The sequence below is a fragment of the Tupaia chinensis genome, unplaced genomic scaffold, assembly GCF_000334495.1.
Source record: "Tupaia chinensis unplaced genomic scaffold, TupChi_1.0 Scaffold000636_1, whole genome shotgun sequence".
NCBI classification, from domain to species: Eukaryota; Metazoa; Chordata; class Mammalia; order Scandentia; family Tupaiidae; genus Tupaia; species Tupaia belangeri.
This window is the reverse complement of record NW_006160157.1, coordinates 242,518-268,722: the sequence shown is the minus strand read 5'-3', so window position 1 is coordinate 268,722 and position 26,205 is coordinate 242,518. Positions and strand designations below refer to the sequence as shown.

Below are 26,205 nucleotides of genomic sequence, written 5' to 3'. Positions count from 1 at the left end.
GTGTTGGGTGCTTTTGGATAGATAGGTTTCTCTAGAATAAGTATGCTAAACATTTCTGTAAGTAGCAGCTCCATTTTGTCATCATTCAGTATAATTTAATCTATTCCCAGCAGCATCCTATTAACATAACATTCCCCTCGATGTAGCCCACTTAAATTACAACTTCTGTGACTTTTCAGATTCAGAGTGTAGTCATCATTAAAAAGTTTCAATCTAAATTGATGTAAAATATATTCTTAGCAATTAATGCTGATTTTTCATACATATTACAAATCATTATATTACTATTAGTGTATACTTCATTGGTAAGCCTTGCTTCCAGAACCTAAATATTTATAATGTAAATTGGCTATCTCAATCCACTCAAATTAGCACTTAAAAGTTCTCAAACATCCATCAACATATGACAAAATTCTAATTCTGTTTCTTAAAAAGACAATTCATATTTTAATGATTTTATTAAGATTTGGGGGGAAAATAACTGGTTTGTTGTGAAGTGTACACATATCAAATGACTAAATCTGTGGTCTGCAAGTAAAAATATTAAAGGTTATTTGGCAACACATGCTTAAGCCAAAGAGGGAAAATTCTAGGTCAAATTTCTACTTACCCAATCGATTTTATCCACATTCCAATATTTTTTTAAATCCCGGAACTGTATTAGCATTCCCTTCAGTCCCACAACAATAATGCTTGCAAGAACACACTAAAAATGAAAAATGAGTTGATAAAGAAGCAAGACAAAAATTTCAATCTAAATTTAAAAGAACAGGCATTTTTTTATGTCTTCGTTTTTAAAGTACCTATTAGAGAAAAGTAATCATTAATTAGAAGACTGAAGTAATATTTGCTTTCCTTAGAACTAACCTGTTCCTATACTTTTGGAACAGAATACCAATTCTAAGAAACCACCAAGTAAAACCTGTGCAATTCTTTAAAAAACAAGGAAGAAAATTAAAAGGAGAGTTATAAATTTTAAGGGTGACTATCATAAGGCTGAATATCCTTTAACTATAATTATTTACTGTTGTTTGAAATGGTTAGGTGCAAAAATTTTACATATTTATGTTGTAAATTTCTTTATAATTGTCTTTAAGATTAATTATCTGGTTTTACCTCAAGATATTTATAACTCTCTTTAAAAGCGAACTTGATTATTGGAAGACCCTTCCATGGTAATGATTTATACAAACGAAGAATTAGAACAACAAAGGACCAAGAGTGGCACTCATAAGATCAAGATTTTATTCATATATATACCTCAGGCTTATAAACCACTCATACTAATGTGTTGAGTCATTTTGTATAAAAGATGTAAGGGGTGGGAAGATGTACTTTATGTGCTGAGTCATTTTGTATAAAAGATGTATCAAGGGTGGGAAGATGTACTTTGTTCCCTACTCCCTTGCCCCAGGACACATTTTGTAACAATTGAAGTCCTGATAAAATCTTCTGACATCTATTTCTCACAACAGTAGGCCTAGTTCCACCCTCCAGATGAACACAGAATAAATCTAGTTCCACAATGCTATCTTTATACAAGACCAAAGAGTGAGAAAATAGCCAAGGTATCCTCCCACTCACCCATCGTCCAGTGTGGTATCGTTCCACCCCTCCCATAGTCAACCTTTACCTATGTAACGTAGTTGTTAGATTTAGGATTATCAAAGTTACTTTTCTCATCAATTTTATTCACGATGATTCTTATTTAAAGTAAAGTATTAAAATAGTGACAAAGCACTACTGTACCATTGGCAGCCAGTAAAGTAAAGGTCCTACTGCATAGATGACTATGAGGACGAGAATGCACGATATTAGACAAGCCACCTGTAAAATAAAAGATAGACAAAAGAGAAAGAAAGAAAGACTTGAACTTTTTATTATTTCAAAGTTATGGGGGAGATAATTCTTAGTTCATTTTGATTAGAAGAACGAAATGTTGGCACATAATTGTTAAATTGCGTAGATTGTCATTATCTATATTTTGCAGCTGAGGGAAGCCGAATGTGACAGCTGACAAACTGGTGCAATCAAATTAAGTCAATGATGAGAGAAAAGCAATTCCACACAAAGAAATAGGACACCATCAACTTTTATCACACATCACAGCAATGGCTTTTTTGCTTAATAGTGAAAGTGTCAATTCAATTAAAACTTCTTCAGCTTGTTGTTGTTTAGCCTGACTCCTCATCTGTTTCATGGGGAGTAGTTTGGGTAGTAACCAAATATACAGCTTAGGGTTTTTCTGTGCTGATGATAAATTTCCACTGAAACATTTGCTCTCTTTGGAGCCCTTTGTTAGGAAGGGCTCTAGTTATGAAGCGTTTCTATGAGATTATGGGAGCAGTCCCTGGCAGTGGAACAAGCTTAATTTTACTAATCCTGAAAGTCATTAGTATCATGTTCTAACCAACTCAGCCTGCTGACAAAAGACAATTCCAAACAACTGACTCCTATAGCTATGCTCTGCTTGAAGGAGAATGTGGTTCCACATAAGCAAATGATCATGACTTCATAAAAACACTTGGCCAAATTGTCATCCTTACAAGAGAAAAGAGGACTTTCACAGGACCAGAAAGATGCCTAGAACATTATGGAGCTAGCAAAGGGAATTGGACCTATTAGAATGGCTTAAATGAAAAATGAATATATAAACAAATAGTCAATATCAAGGACTGGTGAGGACTCGGAGCAGCTGAAATTCTCAGGCATTTCTGGTGAGGATGCAATGTGGTACAGCCACTGTGAAAACGATTTGGCAGTTTCTTCTAAAAGTATGCATGCACTTGCCATGTGATCCTGAACTGCCTAAGGGAAATGAAAAAATGTGCCCATGTGAACACATATATGTCAATGTTTATTCCTAAGTACTAAAATCTATAAAGAACTGAAATGCCCACCAGTTGGTAACCAGAAAAATTGGGACACATCCATGAAACAGAATATTACTTAGCAATAAAAAAAGAACATGGATAAAATTCAAAACCATTAAGCTAGTGAGTAAACTAGATACAGAAGGCTGCCTGCTATAAGATTTGATGTCTATGAAATTCTGATAAAAGAAAGATGATAGGACACCAGGAGCTAGAGGTGGGAGCAGAGAACTGACAACAAAAGGACATGAGGAAACTTTTGGGGGTGAGAGAAATATTTTATATCTTAATTGCACTTGTGGTTATATAATATGCTTTTCCAAGTAAAGTAAACTACATACCTGAAAAAGATGAACTTTACTACATCCAAATTTACCCCCATAGACTGAGTTAAAGAAAAAGGAACTGGGGAAGAAATGTTACAATTGCTTACAACTATGTGTGCACCTCAGAGTCCTGTGCCGAGTCCTAGTAAAAGGTATATGTGTGAGAAGAGGAGGAGTGAAGTGAGCGTAGTTGTAATTTTTCATCTAAGCAAGCAGTCACTCAAATGAACAGAAGAATAGGCCTTTCTTTGTTGGCAGAGGCTGAGAGTGTTTTCACAGCCTGCATACCCCAGCATATAAGGGGGAAAAATAATAATCCTTATGTGGGGAATAAATCATTAGGGAGTTAATGACTGCCCACAGAAGAGGTTATAGTACACCAAATTGTCGCTTTACTGATCATTTAGGAGTAATTGGCAATTTTCATGATAAGAATTTTTTTAAACAATAAAATAAGATGCCTGTCATTCCACTAGACTGGAAAGAGCCAGATGTCAGAATGCAAATCACAGGATCCATTCAGATAACCCAGTAAATGACCCAGCAATTCCGTGTTAATATGGAAAGAAAAACATACCAACTGGTAAGACTTATTTCAAAACAAAAGACAATGGCACGCACCCCTTTTGTGGAACACTTCATTCATACATTTACAATGTACCTGAAAACAAAACTCTAATCACAGGAGCTGGAATGAATTTTGGAATGTTAGAATCTACACTTCTTGGATCTGTGACTTGGCAAGGCCATACAGTTGGGAGTTAGAAGACAGGAGTAATATGGAATATGCACTGAATTCTGTATTCCATAATTAACAAACTAAGTCATCTCCAAAAAAGGTAAAGTCATTTGCAGTGCTACACAATAGATTTCTCTAACTTCAGGTTTTTGTAATAACATCTTTGAGCTGCATTTCCAAGCACCGTCCACTTTTTGACTGTTATTTTGCACATGTGGTAATATTTTCTTGCGTATTTCTCATCTACCTAGAGAAAACTTTTAAAGGCAAGTTACAACTAAAATAAAGAGATAAACTTGTTCTTTTTCTAATTTCAGAAAACAACCACAAAAACTTAAGTAATTCCTCCTTTACAAATTTCAGATTGACAGACTGTACGTAAAATAGTCAAGTGTTCACACTCTTAACTATCTTGACTACAAAAGGACATGAGGAAACTATCCACAAGGCAAACTTGATCCTGGTGGTTTATCCTGATACTCTTTCCATGTTGATCTAGTCTGTTCTGTTGTCAATAACATAAATACCTGAATCAGGATAATGGAAGAGAATCGAGGTTAGTTAGCTCATAGTTTTGGAGGCTGAGAAGTCCAAGAGCATGGTGAGGGTCTCCTGGCTGAATCAGAACATGGCAGAGTACAGGAGAGCGTTCAGAGTGAAGCGTGCCCTTCTCTGGCTCCTCCCTCCTCCTTATAATCCTATCAGGACTGAAATGTAAGGGTCCCACTCTGATGCCTAATCATTTCCTGAAGATCCAGCCTTTCAACACTATAATCAGATTTTCTTCTTAAGACTTTCAAACCAAATTCTTTCTTAACCAAATTCTAATACATGGATTTGGGGAGGGTCCATTTACACCATAACACATACCACATTAAATAAATGTTCAAAGATAAACTTTGTTATTTTTTCATTGTAACTACTCATACTCAACAGGTAATTCTTTAGAAAGGAAATAGTCTACCTTTCCTTCTAGCTACATTCTTAATTTTGTACATTTCTTATAAGGATGACTGTTCAGGCATTAGTGGGATCTGTACCTAAATGAATGGAAGAAGAGTGAGACGCTAGTCAATTCCTCTCTAACTAGTTGTCACAGAATGTTAAGTGAAGAGGTCAGTACATATGCAACTTTGTGGAAAGTAGTAGAATAGTGAAAGATGGGCAATGGCAGAGAGAGAAGATCTGGGGTGATTTTGGCTAGATTAAAAAGGTTTTAAAGAAGATGGCAGCAACAAACCAAATTTTGAAAGAATAAAGAAATATAGTTTGGCAAATTAGAACCCAGAGGCAATCTCATTGTTGCAGAAAAATATGCCAGCTGTTGTTTTCAATTGTGGTTAAGCTGCATCTGTAACAGATGCTGTCTCTCATCCCTCATGGTTCCGTTATGCCTCCCGAACTCCCTGAAGAGCACCAGTGGACCTCCTCTGTTGGAAGTGAAGAGAAGCATCAGAGAGAGAGCCAGAGGATACTGAGCACCTTCCCATAGTCAACATTCCTCAGAGCAAAGGAGAGAAGGAAGAACTGTGATGTCTACTTGTGTGATTTGTCTAAGTAACACCATTTCTCATTCTCTGAAAGCCATTCTTGGACACACATGCTCCTAGATGTCACATCTAAAAGAGATTATTGTAAAAAGGGTTTCTACAGGTTGAGGATAGAAATGTGTCTGGATCTGCTCATGGCCCTTGGTAGTGCACGATCAGAGTCTTTTGTTATTTCAATTCCCACATTTTAATTTGATTTTATTTCTTTTTTTCAGAAAGGTTTATTTCATTTAATTAATTTATTTATTATTTTAATTTGCAATAGGACACATATGCTCACCAGAGAAAAAGAAAGGGAAAGTGAGAAAGCAAGCCACCAGGTCTGGAATTTGAACCATAGTCAACTGTGTGGGAGTCCAACCCCTTAATCACCACACCACCTGCTGACCCTTTCATGTGATTTTCTAAAGCATTGACAAGCTTCACCATTAGGTCACTTGTATGCAAAATGGTCCTGAATTCACTCTCCAGTGCTGCCACATGTGGCTCTCTAGCACTTGAAATGTGGCAAGTCCATAGGAAGATATGCTAAAAGTAAAAAATACATACTGGATTCACCAGAGAAAAAGAAAGGGAAAGTGAGAAAGCAAGCCACCAGGTCTGGAATTTGAACCATAGTCAACTGTGTGGGAGTCCAACCCCTTAATCACCACACCACCTGCTGACCCTTTCATGTGATTTTCTAAAGCATTGACAAGCTTCACCATTAGGTCACTTGTATGCAAAATGGTCCTGAATTCACTCTCCAGTGCTGCCACATGTGGCTCTCTAGCACTTGAAATGTGGCAAGTCCATAGGAAGATATGCTAAAAGTAAAAAATACATACTGGATTTTGAAGCCTTAATACAAAAAAGAAAAGAATGTTAAAATATCATTAATAATTTTGAAATAGACCCCATGTTTAAATGATCACATTTTGATCTTCCTGGATAAATTAAAATATATGAGCTCTTCAAATAGTTCATGGAAAATATGTATTAGAAAGAAACTACACGTGGATTTCAAAAGTTTCTGCACTAAAATGAACTCCGACTTTAAACCCACTTTCCCATGAACTTTTTATTAAAAGTTACATTATTAAAATTGATTTTATCTGTTTCTTCTACTTTTAAAAAATGCAGCTACTGTAACTCATATTTCTATTGAATAGTGCTTCTCTGGAGTGTATGATTCCAGGCTTTGTTTTAAATGGCTTTTTCCCAACTTTAAATGTGCTATATTAAGTGACAATAAGAATTGCCTGGCCTGGCCTATCCTTTCTAATGTGCAGAAAACTGATAGTTTTCTTTTATAATTATTGGATGCTTTCATTTCTCATTCATTCTGTCTGAGCTTAGTTATTCCACAAGTCCCAGGCAAGACATTGAAGATACAGTGAACCAAAGCAATAGGGTCACATTCTCCAGTAGTTTTCAGTCAAGAATAGAACAGAAACATCAATCATATAATCACATTAGTGAATTTTAATGTCTTACTGTGCTAAGGACTCTGAAGAAAAGAAACATTACATGGAAGTGGCAGTGAGATCTGAAGGACTGGGAGAATCACAATAGCTTAGAAGAGAAGGAGAAGCCTCAAATATAAAGGGAACAGGCACCACCGAAGTCTACAAGGACAAAGTAAGACAATATGACCAGAGAGCTGAGATAGAGCAGAGAACATCTAAGATGCAGCTGTACAGGGAAGCACTCAGAGCTTCGTAGGCAACAGAAAAGTCTGAATTCTAAGGTCTAAACAAAGCCTTGCATTGGCTTTAAACAGGAATAACACGACTATATTTGCAATCTAAAAAAATAACTTCCTATACTGATAATGTTGCTAAATAAGATTCTGCTGGTAAATTTATTTACAAGTGTAAGGTGGTTGTCACTGGTCCTTTGATTGGTTTTCATCAGCCTAAAAGGTCAAGGGCGTCTATGTTTTCTAGCTAGGTTAATGAACTGGGTATAAATGTTATCCTTATGTGAGATAGCACCATTTAAGGGGTGGTTTTTGTGAAGTCATGTTACACAGAAAACCGCTTTCACAAATAGCCCACTGAGAACAGAACCTTTAAGACTTGGCTTGCCTAGCACCTTCTTCGTGTCAGCTCTCAGTGATACCCACATAAACTAAATAAATAGTTACAATGTTAAAGGTCTATGGTGACTACCATGGGAAAAGCTTCCTTGATGTGGGTATACATGTTAAATCACATTTTTTTCCCTGTGCAATTTGATAGGAATGATTGGAAAGACAAGCAACCATCATAACAAACAGCAACATGAAAATGTTCTACTACTGAGCTTTGTTTCTGCAAAATAGCATCTTGTTTGATTTCTTTCATTTCTTTTGAAGTCCAATGAATGGAATACCAAGTAGGAAAAGAAAAAAAAAATCCCTATTCAAAAAATCCTTAAATGTTTTTCTGTTGTTCTAATCATTCAAACATGTGACCACTAAAACCGAGAGGAGGAGAGTACCCCTTCATCCCTGCCCTATTAATTAAACAAATTTATGCCCAACTCAAATGAAAAACATTCCAGCTTTTTTTAAAAGTACAAGCTTTCTCAAATTACTCTCTCTTTTAGACATTTGATGTTAAAAGTTACAGAGATTAATGAAATAGTTTCATTATTACTAAAATAATAATTGGGAAAGCAGGTAAATGCCTAAGAAAATCCCAGATGTGGAACACAACCAAGGTGGAAACATATCAGGGATTCCATACCATCCTTCTCTGTCCATGTGACAAATGACAATGCTAATTTGTTCAAGTTCCTACAGCAAGTCAGAAGGACAACATGGACTAGAAAGTGTCTGGCTGCCTCTTAACCAAACTAAGATCTTTTTTTTTTTGGAGAGGTTTTTTTTTGTTTGTTTGTTTGTTTGTTTGTTTGTTTTTGCTATAGGGCACGTGCGCTCGCCAGACAGACAGAGACATAAAGACAGAAAGTGAGAAATCACCCCCCAGGGGGGATGGTCATGCCGCAATCCCTTCTCCTGCATTCTCCTCTCGGGATCTCGGGCACGCACGCACACGCGCCCGGCATGAGTTTTAAGCCACCGGGTCCGGGACGCGAACCGCGGTTAACTATGTGGGAGTCCAGTGACATAGTTATTACACCAACTGCTGGTTCCCAAATCTTTGCATATTAGATGTTAAACCAAAGGTTCTGAAAATATTTTGTTATTTTAAAAATATTTATTAACAAATCATTGATAATTGTAAACATTCTTTTTTAGAGAGAGTTTTGGTTTTTTGTTTTTTTTGGAGAGATTTTTGCTATAGGGTGCGTGAACTCGCCAGACAGACAGAGAGAGACAGAGAGACAGAAAGTGAGAAATCACCCCCCATGGGGGATGGTTACGCCTCATCCCTTCTCTTCTCGGGATCTTGGGCACGCACGCACACGCGCCCGGCGTGAGTTTTAAGCCACCGGGTCCGAGACGCGAACCGCGGTTGACTACATGGGAGTCCAGCAACATAGCCATTATACTAACTGCTGGTTCCCGGTTTTGGTTTTTAAAAAGAGCACATATACTTGCCAGAGAGACAGAAAGAGAGAAATCAGCCCCACACACACACCCCCGGGGATGGCCATGAGCTAATCCCTTCTCCTCCTTTTACCTTTTGGGATTTGGGGCATGCACACACATGCACCTGGCATGAGTTTTAAGCTGCTCGGTCCTGGACTCAAACCACAATTATGTGAGTCCAGTGATGTAACCATCACGCCATCTGCTGGTCCCTAACTGTAAACATTTAAAGAGCACTTATTTACTACTCGAATATTGTGCTAATGCACGCACTAATACCTTTTATTTATTTATTCATTTATTTTTTATATAGTCTTGCTGTTATCATCTCCTCCCTCAGCCTCTCAGAAGTAATGACAGCTGCGCTTTCCTACCCAGCTCTTTTATAGGCAGGATCTCACTACGTTGTTTAGCCCAGCCTCAGCCTCATGTTCCTTCTGCCTCGTATCTGCAAGTCACTGGGATTGCAGACACGTTCCATCGTGCTGGGCCTCTTACATTGACAGAATAGAGCTCAGGCCTCCCATGTGGTCTCAGCCTGAGAACCTCAGTAGTCGTGGCAGCAGACGCCGCCATGACTGGGCCTGATTTTTACAATAATTCTATTTTAAGAGCTAAAAGCTAGAAAGGTTACATTGTTTGTGCAAAGTCACCAGATCGCCAAGTGGTAGAGCCAGGATACAAGCCCCATCTCTGGAACATACACTCAAACATTCAATATGTTTTTCCAGTCTGAACTTCAGGCAAGCCTAATCCAATCACTCTGGTGAGAAATCAAGTGGACACTGCTGTAGAATCCTAGCATTTTATAGATGGAAGAGTTGTCAGAGGAAGGGATATGTAAGCACACTACCTATTAAACATTCAAATTGAAATGACAAACAGTTGAGAGTATAGTTTGCAAAAAGGCTTATGCAAAACATTTAAATACACATTAATGAATCTACACTTGAAAATCCTTAACTCTATAAAAATCAAACTATTGTGTTATATAAACCAAGGCTGAATGAGAACTTCACGTTTTAGCTGATGAGTTGAGGCCACTTACAATACATTCAAATTTGTTTATTGCTTCTGCTCTGCTCCATGGCATGTTGATACTAATTTTATTAGTTAATTTTATACTAAATTTTAATGTATATTTTACCCATATTTCTCTTGTTACTTGCTCCCAAAGTAAAGAACTATTATACACACTGTTTATTCTTCTATAACCTGAAAAAAGATTTAATATAAGATAGACTCCCAACACATTTTTGAATCAGCACATAAAATTCTCTATAAATTCTCATTGAATTTTTTTTTTTTTTTTTTGGAGAGGTTTTGCTATAGGGCGTGTGCACTCGCCAGAAAGATAGAGAGAGATAGAGAGACAGAAAGAGTGAAATCACCCTCTGGGAGGGGAGGCCACGCTGCAATCCCTTCTCCTCCATTCTCCTCTCGGGATCCTAGGCACGCACGCACGTGCGCCTGGCATGAGTTTAAACCACTGGGTTCGAGACTCGAACCACGGTCGACTACATGAGAGTCCAGCGAAATAGCCATTATACCAACTGCTGGTCCCTCTCATTCAATTTTTATTTTAAACATAAATTATTTTAATAGCAATGGTTAGCTATTGATGTTAATTTCTTATATTAAGATATAGGTCAGGCTTCATGGCATAGTAGTAATATGCTGCTCAAGAGAAGCTGTATCTCACCTGGTGACTACAGTTCAAATCCTCTGCCTGGTCAGGCTGAAACACTGGGCATGCACATAAGTGCCCAAGATCTGACACACAGGAAGATGGGAGGAAGGAGATTATGGCAGGACCAGGCCCTATGGAGGGGGTTCATCTCTCTCTCTCTCTCCTACTCTTTCACTCTCATATGCGTGTGTATGTGCTCTCTCATTAATAAAGAATATATATATATATATATATATGTGTGTGTGTGTGTGTGTGTGTGTGTAATATATATTGCTGTAGTGAAGAAGCAAAACAGTGCCCTGTAAGGTTGGAAGCCTCATGGCCAACACTAAGCTTGGATACTGAGACTGGTCTGAAAATACTTTTTCCATTCACATAGACAGGAATTTCACTGCATGCATTGATTCTACATAAAGTTGATTTCAGCACATTTAAAGTAAGTAAAACTGGAAAAATTTCATGTTAGCTATTCAGATGAACAAAAACAACATCAGAGACGCCACTAGAGGGAGTTTCGGTTTCAAAGGTAGCTAAAGCTAAAGCTGCCATTTGTACAAAACGTTTCACCCTTCTCATTGACTCAGCCTCCGGAATGGTCATTCACAGAAAAGAGGAGAAAAAAAAGAGAATTCCTTGAAAATACTTCAGAAAAGTTGAAGAAGTGAAAGAAGCTTGCACTTTCCACCTCTGAGAATGGAAATGAAGGGCCCGAAGTTACTGAGTCCCTGCTAAACAAGGAAATTACCTGTGTCTTTGCTCCCGTGCTGTACAGGCCAGCGGTCCTTCCCATGGCAGCTGCGCTTGGGATGCAGAAGAAAAACGAAGGAATCACATTGCTGAGGCCATGGGCCAAAAATTCCTGTAAGATTGATAATAAGAAAACAATATCTTTTCTTAATCACAATCGATGTAGAGACCACAGGTATAATTTGTTAAGGAATGCAGCTTATTCATATTTGGTTTCTGTTCACCCCATCATTTGAGACTTAACATTATAATAAAAGTAGCTAACATTTATTGTGTGCTTACAATGAGTCAGAAACTTTCCGAAGCACTTTACTCATTTAATCCTCATAAGAACGTTATAGGGAAATACTGTTTGTTTCCATTTAATCCTCATAAGAACTTTATAGGGAAATATTTCTTTTTGCTGTCTGTTGTCAATTTCCCCTCTGTCTTTTAAGTCACTACAATCAGGCTTTTATTTCTATCACTCCACCAGTGACCTTCCCAATGATAAATCTAATGGCTAATCTTTATTGTACCTGGCCTAAAAGTGACATTTGATAGAGTTACTCACTTCTTTCACCTTAAAGCCTCCTTCAGCTGGCTTCTGGAACTTCACATTCTCCTTGTTTCCTCTTACCTCCTAACCACTTCTCAGTTTCCTTTGGGACTTTTTATCTAATTAATAGCAAATATTGGACCACATCTCTTCTTTAACTACATGTTAGCTATCTAAATATACATTGATGACTTCCAAATGTATATCTCCAGCTTGGACCACTGCTGTGAACCTCAGACTCACATAGCCAACCTGCTACCTGACATCCCCGTCTCATAGCTGCATCTATCCTGCACTTACTAAACTGGGCTACAGATGTCTACATCCCAACCCAGTCCTCTCCTGTTCTTCCTCAACCCAAGTGCCAGTCGCTCAGGCTAAAGGCTTTAGCATTATTCTTGGCTTCTCCCACCCCCATTTCCTGGACAGCACCCACGTCCAATCCAAAATCTATGCACTTCTCTTCTCCTCCATCCTGGTCCAAGTCATTAAATCTCACCTGGATTATTGCAAAAGCCTCTTAACAGTTTTCCTGCTTCTACTGCTGCCAGTATGCACAAACAAATATCCGTGCCCTCATAGAGCTGTGGTTCTAGTTAGGAAAATGCTGATAATAAACAAGATATATACAGCCAGCAAGGCAGAAGACAGCATGGGAAAATGTGAAGGTTAAGATTTTAGATTACCAGAAAGGTCGGCATGAAAGGGGAGTTTTTAAATAAAGGAAATATGCAGATATCTGGGGGGATACAATTCCTGGAAAAGGGAACAGCGAATGTAAATATCCTAAGCATGACTAATGGGTTCAAGAAAAAGTAAGGTGGTAAGTGTGACAAGAATAGAGTAGAAACGAGACATAAGCTCACAGAGAAAAAGGGATAGTGCTAGGTCGTTCAGAGCCTTGTAAGCTATAATAAAGAGGCTTTTCATCAAAGTATGGTGAGAAGCACTGGGAGCTTTGAGAGGACGAAAAATGTGATCTGTGCTGTTCACTGTTGTATCTCTTGTACCTAGACCAGTGTCTAGTACACAGAGGGCTCAAAACACATCTGTAGAATTAATAAATCTGCACTTTAACAGATGAGAAAAGTGGAGCACAGAGAGGATCGAAGCCATGTAGTGTCAGAGTGAGATATGCACACGGGTAGGTCAGTATTCATTATCATTGCTGCTGCAGCACACCTGCACAGCTCGGTAAGGACACAGAGCTTGAAACATGATCCTGGCAGAAGTATGTTCTGAATGTGAGCGACACAATCTGCATACTGTGGTATGCAAAGAATAGACCCTTCCATCTTTTAGATTTTCCTAGACGTATCACCACTTTTATTTGTATATGAAATACACTATCTTTTAAATTTAGCATGCGATGATAAACGTATTTGAGTTCTCATATAAAAACAAATTTTAAAAACTTTGGGGTGTCTTTTATTTCAATAAAAATAAGGTATGAGTCATGAAAGCCAGATTTTCAGCTTTCTATAGATGGTTCAGAGATTTTTCTTCTATTTTGTTCTACAAATTCTTGCTGTACACTTTGGAAAGTTGATAAGTTCTACATTTGAAGGACCTGAATTTACACAGTACAGTAATATCACAGGACTGGACAGGGGCTGGGGGCACACACCCACCTGGTTGTCATCAACTGAATATTTGAATTTTTTTGCAGATCCTTGTGCAAGAGCCAGTGAGGCCGCATAGCCTACAAGTGCCACTCCAAAAGCTTCAGTGATTACTGCAGAGAGGATGTTCATTGGGGGCGCTCTCGGAGGAGGAATTCTGTGGAAAGAAAGACCATGTTGAAGTCATCAATGTTTGTGTAATTTCTGCAACAACTTGCAGTGAATTCAACTGTGGTAACAACGCTGACGTTTACATAAAGTAAGTGAAATGCCCATGAGAAAATCAAGCGGCCTTGACCTTAGGTGCCCTTTATTTTCAACATTATTTAGCAGGAAAGTAAAATTGCAAGCAACACCACAGGGACAGCTCCATGCCTCGAACTGGCATCTACACCCAGGGAATTAAGGTTACACCCCAGAAATTCTGACCCAACAAAAATTTTCTGTAGCAGAACAAAAGCAAATCTGGAGTGTTCTTTCATTCAAACCTTTCCAAATATTTATCTGGCTTCTGTTAGAGACCATTTTCTCCCTGAATACTGCAGTGCTGTATGCAAACACTACTTTACTGTGAACTACAATTCTTGAGTTAATCCCTAAAACTGCCATTGAGTTCATTATCTTAATTATGTTTTTAACTCAATTCTTTTACGGTACATTTAACTATGCCTTGTATATGTTAAGAAAATTATGTTTAAATGTTTCATCTACAGTCTGTTGAAACTATCAGACCACAGTTAGATGTTTCTCTGCTTCAAAGAACTGTTTAAAATATTACACTCAAATAATAGCCAGTCATTGTCTTGTCTTTTGAAAATCACTTGAGCAAAAGTAGACTCATTTATTTATCCCTGGTGATTCTTTGGGAGATTTACAAAAAAAAAAAAAAAAAAAAAAAATCCTTGGGGAAAAAGAGCCCCAATTCAAGAGCTAGATAGACGTGCAAAAGTAGAAGAGAAATTATGTTGATTTATGCTGGTTTAATACTTACTATGTAAGTAGAAATTTTGGAACATTTTTTTTTCCTTTTCTTTCCTTTTTTATTCTTTCTTCAGAAAGGCTCTTGTGCTCAGCAGAGAGAGACAGAGAGAGAGAGGAAGAAAGCACCACCCAGTGGGAGGTGGTCATGCCACAATCCCTTCTCCTGCATTTCTCTATGCTGTCAGGATTTTGGAAATGCATGCATACACAGCAAGTGTGTTTTTTCAAACCCCCAGGGCCAGGATTTGAACTGCAGTCAGCCATATAGGATCTGACTCCCTTAACCTGTAAGACTATAAGGCCAGCTCTGGCACTTTTCTATTAGTTATTTTATTTAATTCTCCCAACACTCCCAAACCAAGCACAATTACACCCACTAATGGAGGAGAGAACATTTTGAGAAAAGTTAGATAACTCATCTAGAGTCACAAGTAAACAGCATGCTCTTTTCATGGTTCCTTAAAAGGGTAAGTCTGGAGAGGTCATGAAATTCACTCAGAATAAAGGCATATTAAAGGAAATGGAAGAGAGTCGTACTTTTTTTTTTTTTACCCACTCATTCAATTTAACTCCAGAACAAATTGATTTGTAGGAATAGAAGTTCAGAGATACATACAATACAAAACTGCTACAATTTCAAAGTATAAGAACATTTGTTTCATGATAAGAGAATGTGCACAAGATTAATAACAGCAAACTAGCCTAGATAAAAATAATGAACTGATTTCAAAGTTGAAATGCAGAGCATCCTACCTCAAATTCAAATTGATTCAGATAATCAATTTGATTTTGATTCAGATAATCAAACTAAATTAGATATATTAGCTTGTATCTACATAGGCTTAAGAGAGAATTTTTAAATTTATCTTTTGTTTTGTTTTGTAATTTTTGCCATAGTGCATGTGTGCTCACTGGAGAGAGACAGAAAGAGAAAGGGAAAATGAGAAAGCACTCTCCACACCCCACACATGATGGCCACACCACATTCCCTTCTTCTCAATTATTTTGCTGGAATTTTGTACACACACACACACATCATGTTTTTCAAGCTGCTGGATCCAGGACTCAAACCACACAATCAGCCATGTGGGATCCAGTGCCTTAACCATCATGCTGTCCCTAAATTATCTTCTTAATTCTTGAGAATTTTTTTTACTGTTCTTTTTAAATGTAGTTAAAGACTAAAAAATTGGTACTAGAAGATAAAAATGTAGCAAACCCAACAATTAGCTTTGCCTCAAATTTGTATTTATTGGCATACATACGGTCCATTAAAAGGGAACAACCAAGCCCAGACAAGGTGGAGCAGGTGGTAAGGTGCCACTACTCAATCCTGGAGTCATGTGGGAAGCACAGGTTCAGATTTTGGGTCAACCTGAACACACTCAGTGAGCTCATCATTCTGGCTGGGGGGCAGGCTGGGAGGAGCATTCTTGTGTAACAAGACCTGTCAAAGGTTTCTCTCTCTCTCTCATAAAATAATTATAATAATAAATGAGTTTTAAAACATGGGCAATATCTCATTAGACATGCCTCCTTCTCTAATATGCCTGCATTTTCTTTGATCCTATTTTTTTGAAAAACCTTTTGCCCTTTAAGGGCAACTATTTCCTCTTTTGTTACACTTCCTCTTAGCATCCAGAGGAAGGATAGAGGGTAGGTAGGGAGCCCTGTCTTCTTTTCCACTTCTATTCCCTCTCTTACTATTATTACACCCCCACCCCAATGCTATGGAATTGCTACTTCTAATAACGCTTACCCACATTTTGTATAATTTAAGTGAATAAAAATAGTCATAAGTATGTATGGGGAGAATAGGGCAGACCAAATCACAGAATATGATTCTAATTTGCAAAATGCCCTTCATTCCTTTCAAATAATATCTTTGTGAACATTTTCCAAATCTACCTTGAAGCAATGGTGTAAAAGACAGCTATCAATTCCCACAGTCATAGGTGACAAGTCTACGAAGTTACTCTTTCTCTGTACGTGTAGTGTTTATATCACTTTACAACAGAAAAAAATTAGAATTTCGTCCCATACAGGCACAAAACAAAATCGAAATTCATACCCACCCACTTCCAGTCCCTTCTTCCATCAAATGCAAATGAACAAACAATATTTTTAAAAGACTACATTACCCTTTGGGAATATGACCAACTACTTCTAGTCCATATGTGTTTTCCATATTGGTGCAGTAACAAGCAAAGGATGCTGCAATAATCTGTATGTATGGTTCCATTTGAAAAGAGAAAAAAAAAAAGCATTAGTGACCTCTCGAATACCTTAAAGTCACTCTAAAAGTAAACATTGTTCAAGTGTCGCATGATTGTCAAAAGTAATGTAGCAGTTAACAGATCTTTTAAAATCAATAAAATATTAAAATCAAAGAGGTCCTGTTGAGTTTTGAGAGCACTTATTTACAGTCTTAAAATCAGTTGTCAGCCCAGCAATATGGCTTTTGGCATACATTGCCCTATGTTAACCCACTTACATTCAAGTTTTAAAAATTTACATTGTGATCATGTATTTACTTGTTCAAATACAACTACATAAAAAGTTTAATGAATAACATTATGTTTTAAAATATACAAAAAAAAAAAACTTTAGCTACATTCAATTTTGAAGACAAACAAAATACAGAACATAGGAATGCATGAATTTATGCATATCCAGACAAAACAATCCAACCTACATACTTGCCTCTCCCGGACTGAGGGGATGCTTTGTGAGACAGCACATTTTCCCTCCACGGCAGGAACGCCCAAGAGTTTGAGATATTGTACAGACATTCCTAATCTGATTTCCAGTCTCGATATTGGAGGATTTTGAAAATGTTACTGTATCTCGAAGTAAAATATGTCAGTTCACAGTCTATTGAAATCAATGCTTTTACTTTGAATAAAACTGCACTAGCAAAAGAAGGAATATTTAATAATTAATGTCCAATATCAATTTGTAGGATTTTGTCTATCTCTGTATTTCTGTTCTCTATAATGGTATATAACTGAATTGGCAGAGGTTTTTAAAACATCAAATAGGCTTTAAAGGCAAACCACTCTTGAGGATGTTAGAAAAGAGAGAAAGCAACAAACCTGTAAAGGTTGTACCGTCAAACTATAAATATTGTGATATAGTAGCAAATTTTTGGCTTTTTCTTAAGACGGAGTCTCACACTTCTGCCTCAGCCTCCGAGCTAGGACTATACTCGCACAACCACTCCCAGCATTGTTTTTTTCAGTCTTACTATGCTGTCTAGGCCAGCCTCTAGCTCATGATTCTCCTGACTCAGCCTCCCAAGGCTCTCTGGGATTACAGGCACATGCCACCACACCTGACCTTTGGATGGTGAATTAAATCTGGTCCTCCAACGTGGCCCTAGCCTGCAGAGCTGCACCACCATTATTGAGCTATGGTTACATTTTCTAAAGATGATAGTCGTAGCTAAACATTCAAACTATTGGGGTTAGCATCAAAAATATTAACATATTCAAACATTTTTAAGTCAATTGATACATTTAAATTGCTCATAATCGTCATGAAAAAATGCATTTCAGAAAACATTACGAGCTATAAAGGAAATATACAATAGCCACTAGACACTGTATTCTTACTAAAAATAAAAGAATGCATGATGTTCAGTACATGTAGCCAAGATTAAAATCAAGTAATCTAAGTCACTGAATTAGTCTTTCAGACTATGTCTCACTCACTGAATTTCTTTAATATAAAATCTTTATCAGTTGAGCCATCAGGCCCTCTTTACGACTATTTCAATATTGGGAACCAGCAGTTAGCATAATGGCTATGTCGCTGGACCCCCACGTAGTCGACCATGGTTCGCGTCCCAGACCCAGTGGCTTAAAACTCACACCAGGCACGTGTGCGAGCGTGCCCAAGATCCCGAGAGGAGAATGGAGAAGAAGGGATTGCTGCATGGCCATCCCCCTGGTGGATGATTTCTCGCTTTCTGTCTCTCTGTCTCTCTCTGTCTGTCTGGCGAGCGCACGCGCCCTATAGCGAAAACCTCTCCAAAAAAAAAAAGACTATTTCAATATTACATGTATGTATAAGGCCAGCAATCCCCTTACACCTCGGAAAGAACGTATCCTGTCCCAGGTGGGCTCAGTGCCTTAGAGGGCCTAGATCTGGCCTCCCTTCAACTGTAGTCTTCCCATTAACATGAGAGCTTTGTACGTGCAGAGGATAAGTGCCCAACTCAAACTGGAATCCTTCTTTCTAAACCACACTCTGGCTCCTCAGTAATCTATAATGTCCTGTTCAAATGGCATCAACCCTGCTTACAGGGCAACTTCCCCAGCTCTGTCTTCCAGGATGATTCAAGGAAGGTCAGAGGACAGTGGTGGTGGTAGTGGAGTGGGACAGTGGTGCAGGGGTATCCACGTGTATACATCCAAATGCACCTGTGGGGACATTGGAATGGGAAGAGAAGAGCAGGCCAAGAGGCTGGCTCTCACAATCCTCCCAGATTTGGGCAGAACTCAAGGGAGCAAAAGAATTCTATCTAGTCTGGCTTTCAAGGTTATCCCTAAGGTACATAGTCAAAGTAGGAAAACAGAACTCATTTTATCTAACATTTTGTTCTATACCTTTTAAGTTTGGGGTTTGTATTGGCACTTCTGCCTTGAGTCTTGCAGATGATAAAGGCAATGTTGCATAATGAATATCCTTATTTTAATCATAAAAATAATTCTTCTGGGACTGGCAGATTGTGTAGCTGTTATGTTACTAGACTTCCACATAGTGGACCGTGGTTCAAGTCCTGGACCCAGCAGCTTAAAACTCATGCCTAGCACATGTGTATGTGCCCAAAATCCCAAGAGGAGAATGGAGGAAGAGGGACTGCAGTGTGACCAAGCCTCATGAGGGGTGATTTCTCATTTTCTATCTCTCTGTCTTTCTTTGTCTCTCCAGTGAGCACACACACTCTATAGAAAAAAAATTTTTTTAAAGAATAATTGTTCCTAGTTTTACAGAGAATACTGTTTTATTACTAGATTAAAGGCCTTTTGTTCTCTACACTTATATTTACTTTTTGATTTGATGAAATTTATGTAAAATCACTACCCAAGATATAAGAAGCACTTTTAAGATGCCTATAGGACTTTGAGACGAAATGGTACATTTCAGAGTTGTTGTGTGAAAGATAATAATCACAAGACTCTGAACATTTATGGCTTATTTGAAATACATAGACATATTATTGGGTTGTCAGAAAAGTCATGATGCATTTTTGCATGGAAAAAAAGTCGTGACTTTTCTGACAATCCAGCATGTAGGTCACTTACATGTATCTCAACAACTTATGAGAGTACATGGCCTGATTACAGAGGGAAACCTTCCATCTTATATCCAAGGAAATGAGCTCCATGCGTCATGGACGGCTTCCGATGTGCCAGCCTTATGAATATACATAAACCTTCACTGTTTCAACTGGATGAAGGTGTATTTCAAACGATGAAATTACTTAGACACCGTTTGTGATACACAAAGACCATCTAAAAACTAAAGCCAACGCTAAATAAGTTAGTGGACTATGGTTATGTTACCATTTTATTTTCAACTTAATGCTTTGTTTAGCTAAGCATTCCCATTATAGGCTCTTAAAATTTCAAAACATATTTTTTAATGCTACAAGCCTTAGGAGAAAAATAAAATGGATTGCTTTTTCCAGGTACGACAAAGAAAAAAATATATTTTAAAGAACCAGCCCTGGCCAATAAAAATTCTTTCAACAAAGAAAAATTAGGCGAGTAACAAAGTTACCAATAAGACCACAAAGCATTAATGCACATTTGCCAACTGATAATATTTCTAGGCATAGTATACAAGGGCCCTATCAATAGAATGTGGTATCACATTTTATTGCCTCACAGATGATTGTGCCAGAGATCTTTTGACTCTCACCCTTAGAAATGTCTCCTTATTTAAGATCTTAGGCTATAAGTTCTTTTATTTATATAAAAAATTGCAAGCATATGAGAAATGCTGTATAGATTGAAAACATGTGTGCCTCCTTTTTTAAATTATTGACTCAGAAAGTTTCCTGTTCTTACATTAATGTATAGCCACGCAAATTAGCCCTACTTTAATGAGAGACAGGAGTAGCTGTGGGTTACTGTAGTCAATAGAGTGAGCGTCTGCAGATTACCCCAACACTTGGCAAGCTTTGTAAGGCAGAAAGCTAAATGTTGATTTCATACTTACCAAAACTAAATCGACAGGAAGAACAACTTTAATTTTCCTTTTAAACTGTTCATTCAGCTCTTTAACAAGAACAAGGACCACGATGCTCAGCAAGGATAAGAGCAATGCTTCAAGTCTTACAGACTTGATGTTTTCAAAGACATACGCATAAATCTATAGAAATGAGGGGAAAAAAAAACACAAAATAAATTCAAGGTTCTCCACAATATACCAACACGGAAATCCAGTCACAAATAAACTCAGTGATGTCATAAAAATATCTTGGCCCAGGCGCAATGGGTGACGGCAGTAGAGGCACTGCTGCATGATGCTGGAGGCCACATAGAAAGGCTCTGGCTTTGTAACTAGGTCAACCTGAGCACTCGCGCACAAATACCTATGAACAGGCTCTAAATATCTAAGGGTATGCCTAGGATTCTGACTGGCTGCAGACCTTGGGGGAAGACCATGGTATGAAGACCCTGTCAAAAATTTCTTTCTCGGTACCAGCAGGCATGGTGGTTAAGGTCCTGGACTCCCACATGGCCAACGTCAGTTCAAGTCTCAAATCCGTTGGCTTGAAACTCACATTGGGCACATGTGTGTATAAGCATGAAATCCTGAGAGGAAAATGGAGAAGGGACTTTGGCATGGCTATCCCTCTGGTGGGGTGATTTCTCTCTTTCCTCCTCTCTGTGTTTCTTTGCCTCTCTCGGGCGAGCATACATACCCTATAGCAAAAACTTTAAAAACAACAAAAATAAATAAAAACAACAACTTTAAAAAACAATCTCCTTCTCACTCTCTCTGTCTGAAAATAAAAACACTTCTAAAAATATGTTTTCATGGCTAGGAGATGGAAAGGTAAAAGGTATAAGGGTGGTTTGTGAGCAAACCTGTATACTAATTCATACATGTAAAAGTATGCACTCTTGACTCTTCCACCAAACTCAGAGTTTTCAACTTCCTACATAGTGATATAACTAAACCAATTAACCCTTCTGACTCCTTCCTCCACACTTCAGAGCACAGAGATGATATAACTCATATATTACAAACAGAATTATCATTAAGGGCAATGAGGAGACTCTCGGCTCTCCCTTAAGTCTGCTCCCAAGTCTTCATCAAATCCCAGAACCAAACAAACACACATGAGTCACAGGCAAAGGAGTGAAGAGCTGACATGTAACTGACATCAGATATTTGGCTGAATGTAAAATATCACCACATTCTCAGTCACTCAGTATTTATTTATTTGGTTATTGCCACATACTTTATGCCAAGCACGATGCCTGGTGCTAGATCTACCACAATGAACAATTTAGATACAGCTTTAGCATTCACAGACCTCAGGGTCTAGTATAAAATTGCTAGTTAAAAGAATGGATTACTGCAGTACTTGCTGGAAACATGGAAGGGGCACCTGAAGTACGTAACTTCAAGGTGCAAATGGTCAGGGGAGCGCTCTCAAAGGAGATAAATGGGAACTGGCTGCAGTACAGGTGGAGGGGGAAGTGAAGAGAAGAACTCTGAGGAATAACATTCTACCTAAAGAGCACATTTGTAAAATCTAGAGCATAGGATATGAGGAGAGGAGCATATGACTTCCTTAAAAATATGGTGAAGAAACCAATTCTATTGTCCATCTTTAAAAATAAACAGGACAAGACCCAGCAGATGGCGTAATGGTTACATCGCTGGACTGCCACATAGTTGACCAGGGTTCAAGTCCAGAATCAGCAGCTTAAAACTCATGCCAGGCATGCGTGCTCGAGATCTTGCGAGGAGAATAGATAAAAAGGGATTGCAGCGTGGCCATCCCTCCTGGGGAGTGGGGGCGGCAGTCATTTCTCTCTTTCCGTCTCTCTGGCAAGCACACGCACCCTATAGCAAAAGTCTCTATAAAAATAAATAAATAAGTAAATAAATAAACAAACAGCACAATTGCAAATTATGCCAACATTGGAACCAGCAGATGGGATAATGATTACATCACTGGACTCCCACATAGTCGTCCGTGGTTCAAGTTCTGGACCTGGCAGCTAAAACCTCACACCGGGCACATGTGCATGCATGCCTAAAATCTGAAGAAGAGAATGGAGGAAAAGAGACTGCAGCATAGTCATTCCCCTGGGGGGTGATTTCTCACTTTCTGTTTCTCTGGAGAGCACACACACACACCCGATAACAAAAATCTGTCTTAGTGGGGAAAAAAAAAGAAATTATGCCAACATCAAAGAATTTGCTTGAAACTACGAAGAAGGTATAAAACATTAATATCAAACACTCATTCTTGGTATCTCAGGGTATTCTAACTCGGTAAACAAAAAAATTGGGACAAATATAAGACTAATATCAAGGGACAAAATAAAAAGTCCTTTCTAAAATCAAAAGCTTATATTTATTCAACTAAGTGCCAATAACTCTTTGCTCATCAATTTAAGATCTTGTCAATGATTTTGTAACAATCTAATCTACTAGCACAGAAAAGATAGGGGCAGATTTCAAAGAACGGTAAATTGAGTGCTAAAGGTAAAGTAATAACAAACCTAAACCCGATCCTTGCTCTTCATGTATGTTTGATATAATAAAACCCAACTGTTATCTGTAAAATTAACAGAACAATTCAATTCATACAGAATATTAAAGGCATAAAAATATAAGAAAATTGTGAAAGAGAAGAAATGGGTTTATACTACCAAACATTAATACATATCTATACAAATTAAAACAGAAATAAAATATATGACAAAATTTTTTTAAATATGAAACTTTAGGAATACATAACAGTTGCTTTATAGAAAAGATCATCTGATACACGATGTTTGAACCAAAGTTAAGCAAAATGAAATAAATTCTTGACTTAAAAAGGGTAATATAGGGACCAGAAGATGGCATAATGGTTATGTCGCTGGACTCCCACATAGTTGGCCATGGATCGAGTCCCAGACCCGGTGGCTTAAAACTCATGCTGAGTCCATGTGTGTGCATGCCCAAATCTCGAGAGGAGGCTGGAGGATAAGGGATTGCGGCATGGCCCTCCCCTCTCAGGGATGATTTCTCACTTTCTGTCTCTCTGTCTCTCTAGCAAGTCCACATGCCCTACAGCAAAAATCTCTCTAAAATAAAAGGGTAATATAAAATGTGAAGTTCCAGAAAATGTGGGAATTATTTTAAGATAAGCAGAAGACATAAACAGATAATTAACAAAAAAAAATAAAAAAACATATGAACAAAGAACTCAACTACATTACTAATCAAGGAAATGAAAATCCAAACAATACTAAGAAAACATTTTTCCTTTATCAAATTATTAATTTTTAAGTTAATTTTTAAATGTTAATGACTTAAATTTGGGAGAAGAAATGAGAATTTCTATATACCATTGTGAGTATAAATTAATACAATATTTTGGTGATTTGATAAAACATATCAAAAACCTTTGAATGTGATGAATGTGTTAATTAGTTTAATTGTGGTAATCCTTACACAATGTATTCATACATCAAAACATCGTATCTATATTGTGAGTATATTAAACTTTTATTTATCAGTTATATGTCAATAAAACTGAAAAAATAAAATAAAATAAAACCCTTTGAAATGTTTTATTCTTTGCCTCAGTAATGCCACTTAAAGACATTAAGTTGTGAACTTAATTAAACTAAAGTGAAAAGACCTTGCTATGCAGATATTCACCAAAGCATTATTTAAAACAGCACAAAGACATTATCAATTTAAAGAGTAAAACAAAAAGGAACCGGTTCAATTTACTAGGATGCATTTATGTATATAATAGTCTATATCCACCAAACACATTGTTTCAGATAAAGCATATTTATGGACATGGAAAGGGCTTCTTGTTATGATGTTAAGTGGGAAAAAGAAGTTTCAAATAAATACGTATGGCTTGACATCTCAGAGTCAAATCATATCTCAAAATGTAAGGTAAGGACTGGTGTCCTTACAAGAAAAGATTCAGGCCCAGCAGGTGGTACTGGAAGTTAAGGCAGCTGGATCCCACATGGTAGACTGTGTGGTTTGAGTCCAGACCCAATGGCTTGAAAAACTCACTCGGCAGGAGTACATGTGTGCCTAAAACCCTGAAAGGAAAAATGGAGGAGAAGGAATTGTGGCACTGCTATCCCTTCTGGGAAGTGATCTCTAACTTTCCCTCTCTCTCTGTCTCTGTCTCTCTCCAGCAAGTGCATTCACAACAGCAAAACTAACCAAAAAAAATGGAGAAGAAGAAAAAAGAAAAGAAAAATTTAAAAACACAGAGACTCATGGTGCACAGGGGAAAAGCCATGTGAGGACCCTAGGAGAAGGCCACCATCTGTAAGCTAGAGAAAGAGGCTTGAGAAGAAACCAGAGCTACCAATAACTTGATCTTAGACTTCTTGATCAAATCTTCCAGGACTGTGAGAAATAAACTTCTTCAAGGACTGTGAGAAATAAACTTATGCTGCTGAAGCCACTTAGCCTATGGCATTTGTTGTAATAGCTCCAGAAAACTAATACAGATATCTTTTTTTTTTTTTTTTTTGAGAGAGAGAGATTTTTGCTATAGGGCACATGTGCTCGCCAGAGGAAGTGAAAAATCACCCCTAGGGGAGTGGTCATGCCACAATCCCTTCTGCTCCATTATTCTCTTGGGATTTTGGGGCATACACGCACACGCGTCCAGCATGAGTTTTAAGCCACTGGGTCTAGGACTCGAACTGTGGTTGCCTACATGGGAGTCCAGCAATGCAACCATTATGTCATCTGCTGGTCCTATAGATACCATTTTATTTAAATGAAATAGAGTTTTATTATTTAGGGACCAGCAGTTGGTGTAATAGCTATGTCACTGGACACCCATGTGGTTAACTGCGGTTCAAGTCCCAGACCTGGTGGCTTAAACTCACGCCGGTGCGTGTGCATGCATGCCCAAGATCCCGAGAGGAGAATGGAAGAGAAGAGATTCCAGTGTGGCCAGCTCCCCTGGGGGGTGATTTCTCTCTTTCTGTCTCTCTCTGTCTTTCTGGCAAGTGCACGCGCCCTATAGCAAAAACCTCTCAAAAAAATCATAATTTAAATATCTGTGGATAGGTTATCTGGAATATTAATGGCTCTACACAGGATGTTTGTGCTTATCTGTATCTTCCATGTTCTCTCTTATGAAGATAAATCATTCAGATTATAAATATATAGGTTTTCAGTAGATCTTAAATGCTTATCTTTAAGATGTCTCTTAACCACTCTTGAATATGCTGAGTCTGTATTTTATTTAGCATCTTAAATATAACCTAATCATAACCAAGAATATTGGGTTAAAATATCATGTAGACTATGAGTCAGAAGGACCATAGACTGTGTTCCTCAGAGTCATTTAAAATTCTCTTAGCAGGTTTCCTCGTCAAAGAACTC

At 37.8% G+C, this 26,205-nt stretch overlaps 1 protein-coding gene across 1 annotated transcript in view; it reads right to left on the bottom strand.

Moving 5' to 3' along the window:
• Positions 1–26,205, bottom strand: part of SLC26A7 (solute carrier family 26 member 7) — a 169,550-nt gene that overhangs the window by 36,259 nt on the left and 107,086 nt on the right. Inside the window, exons 7-12 of the mRNA XM_006159563.3 lie at positions 20,815–20,967; positions 16,728–16,810; positions 13,615–13,762; positions 11,444–11,557; positions 1,750–1,827; positions 611–706 (exon numbers count right to left, since the gene is read on the bottom strand). Coding sequence (XP_006159625.1) covers positions 611–706; positions 1,750–1,827; positions 11,444–11,557; positions 13,615–13,762; positions 16,728–16,810; positions 20,815–20,967 — 672 coding nt within the window. The remainder of the gene's footprint in view (positions 1–610; positions 707–1,749; positions 1,828–11,443; positions 11,558–13,614; positions 13,763–16,727; positions 16,811–20,814; positions 20,968–26,205) is intronic.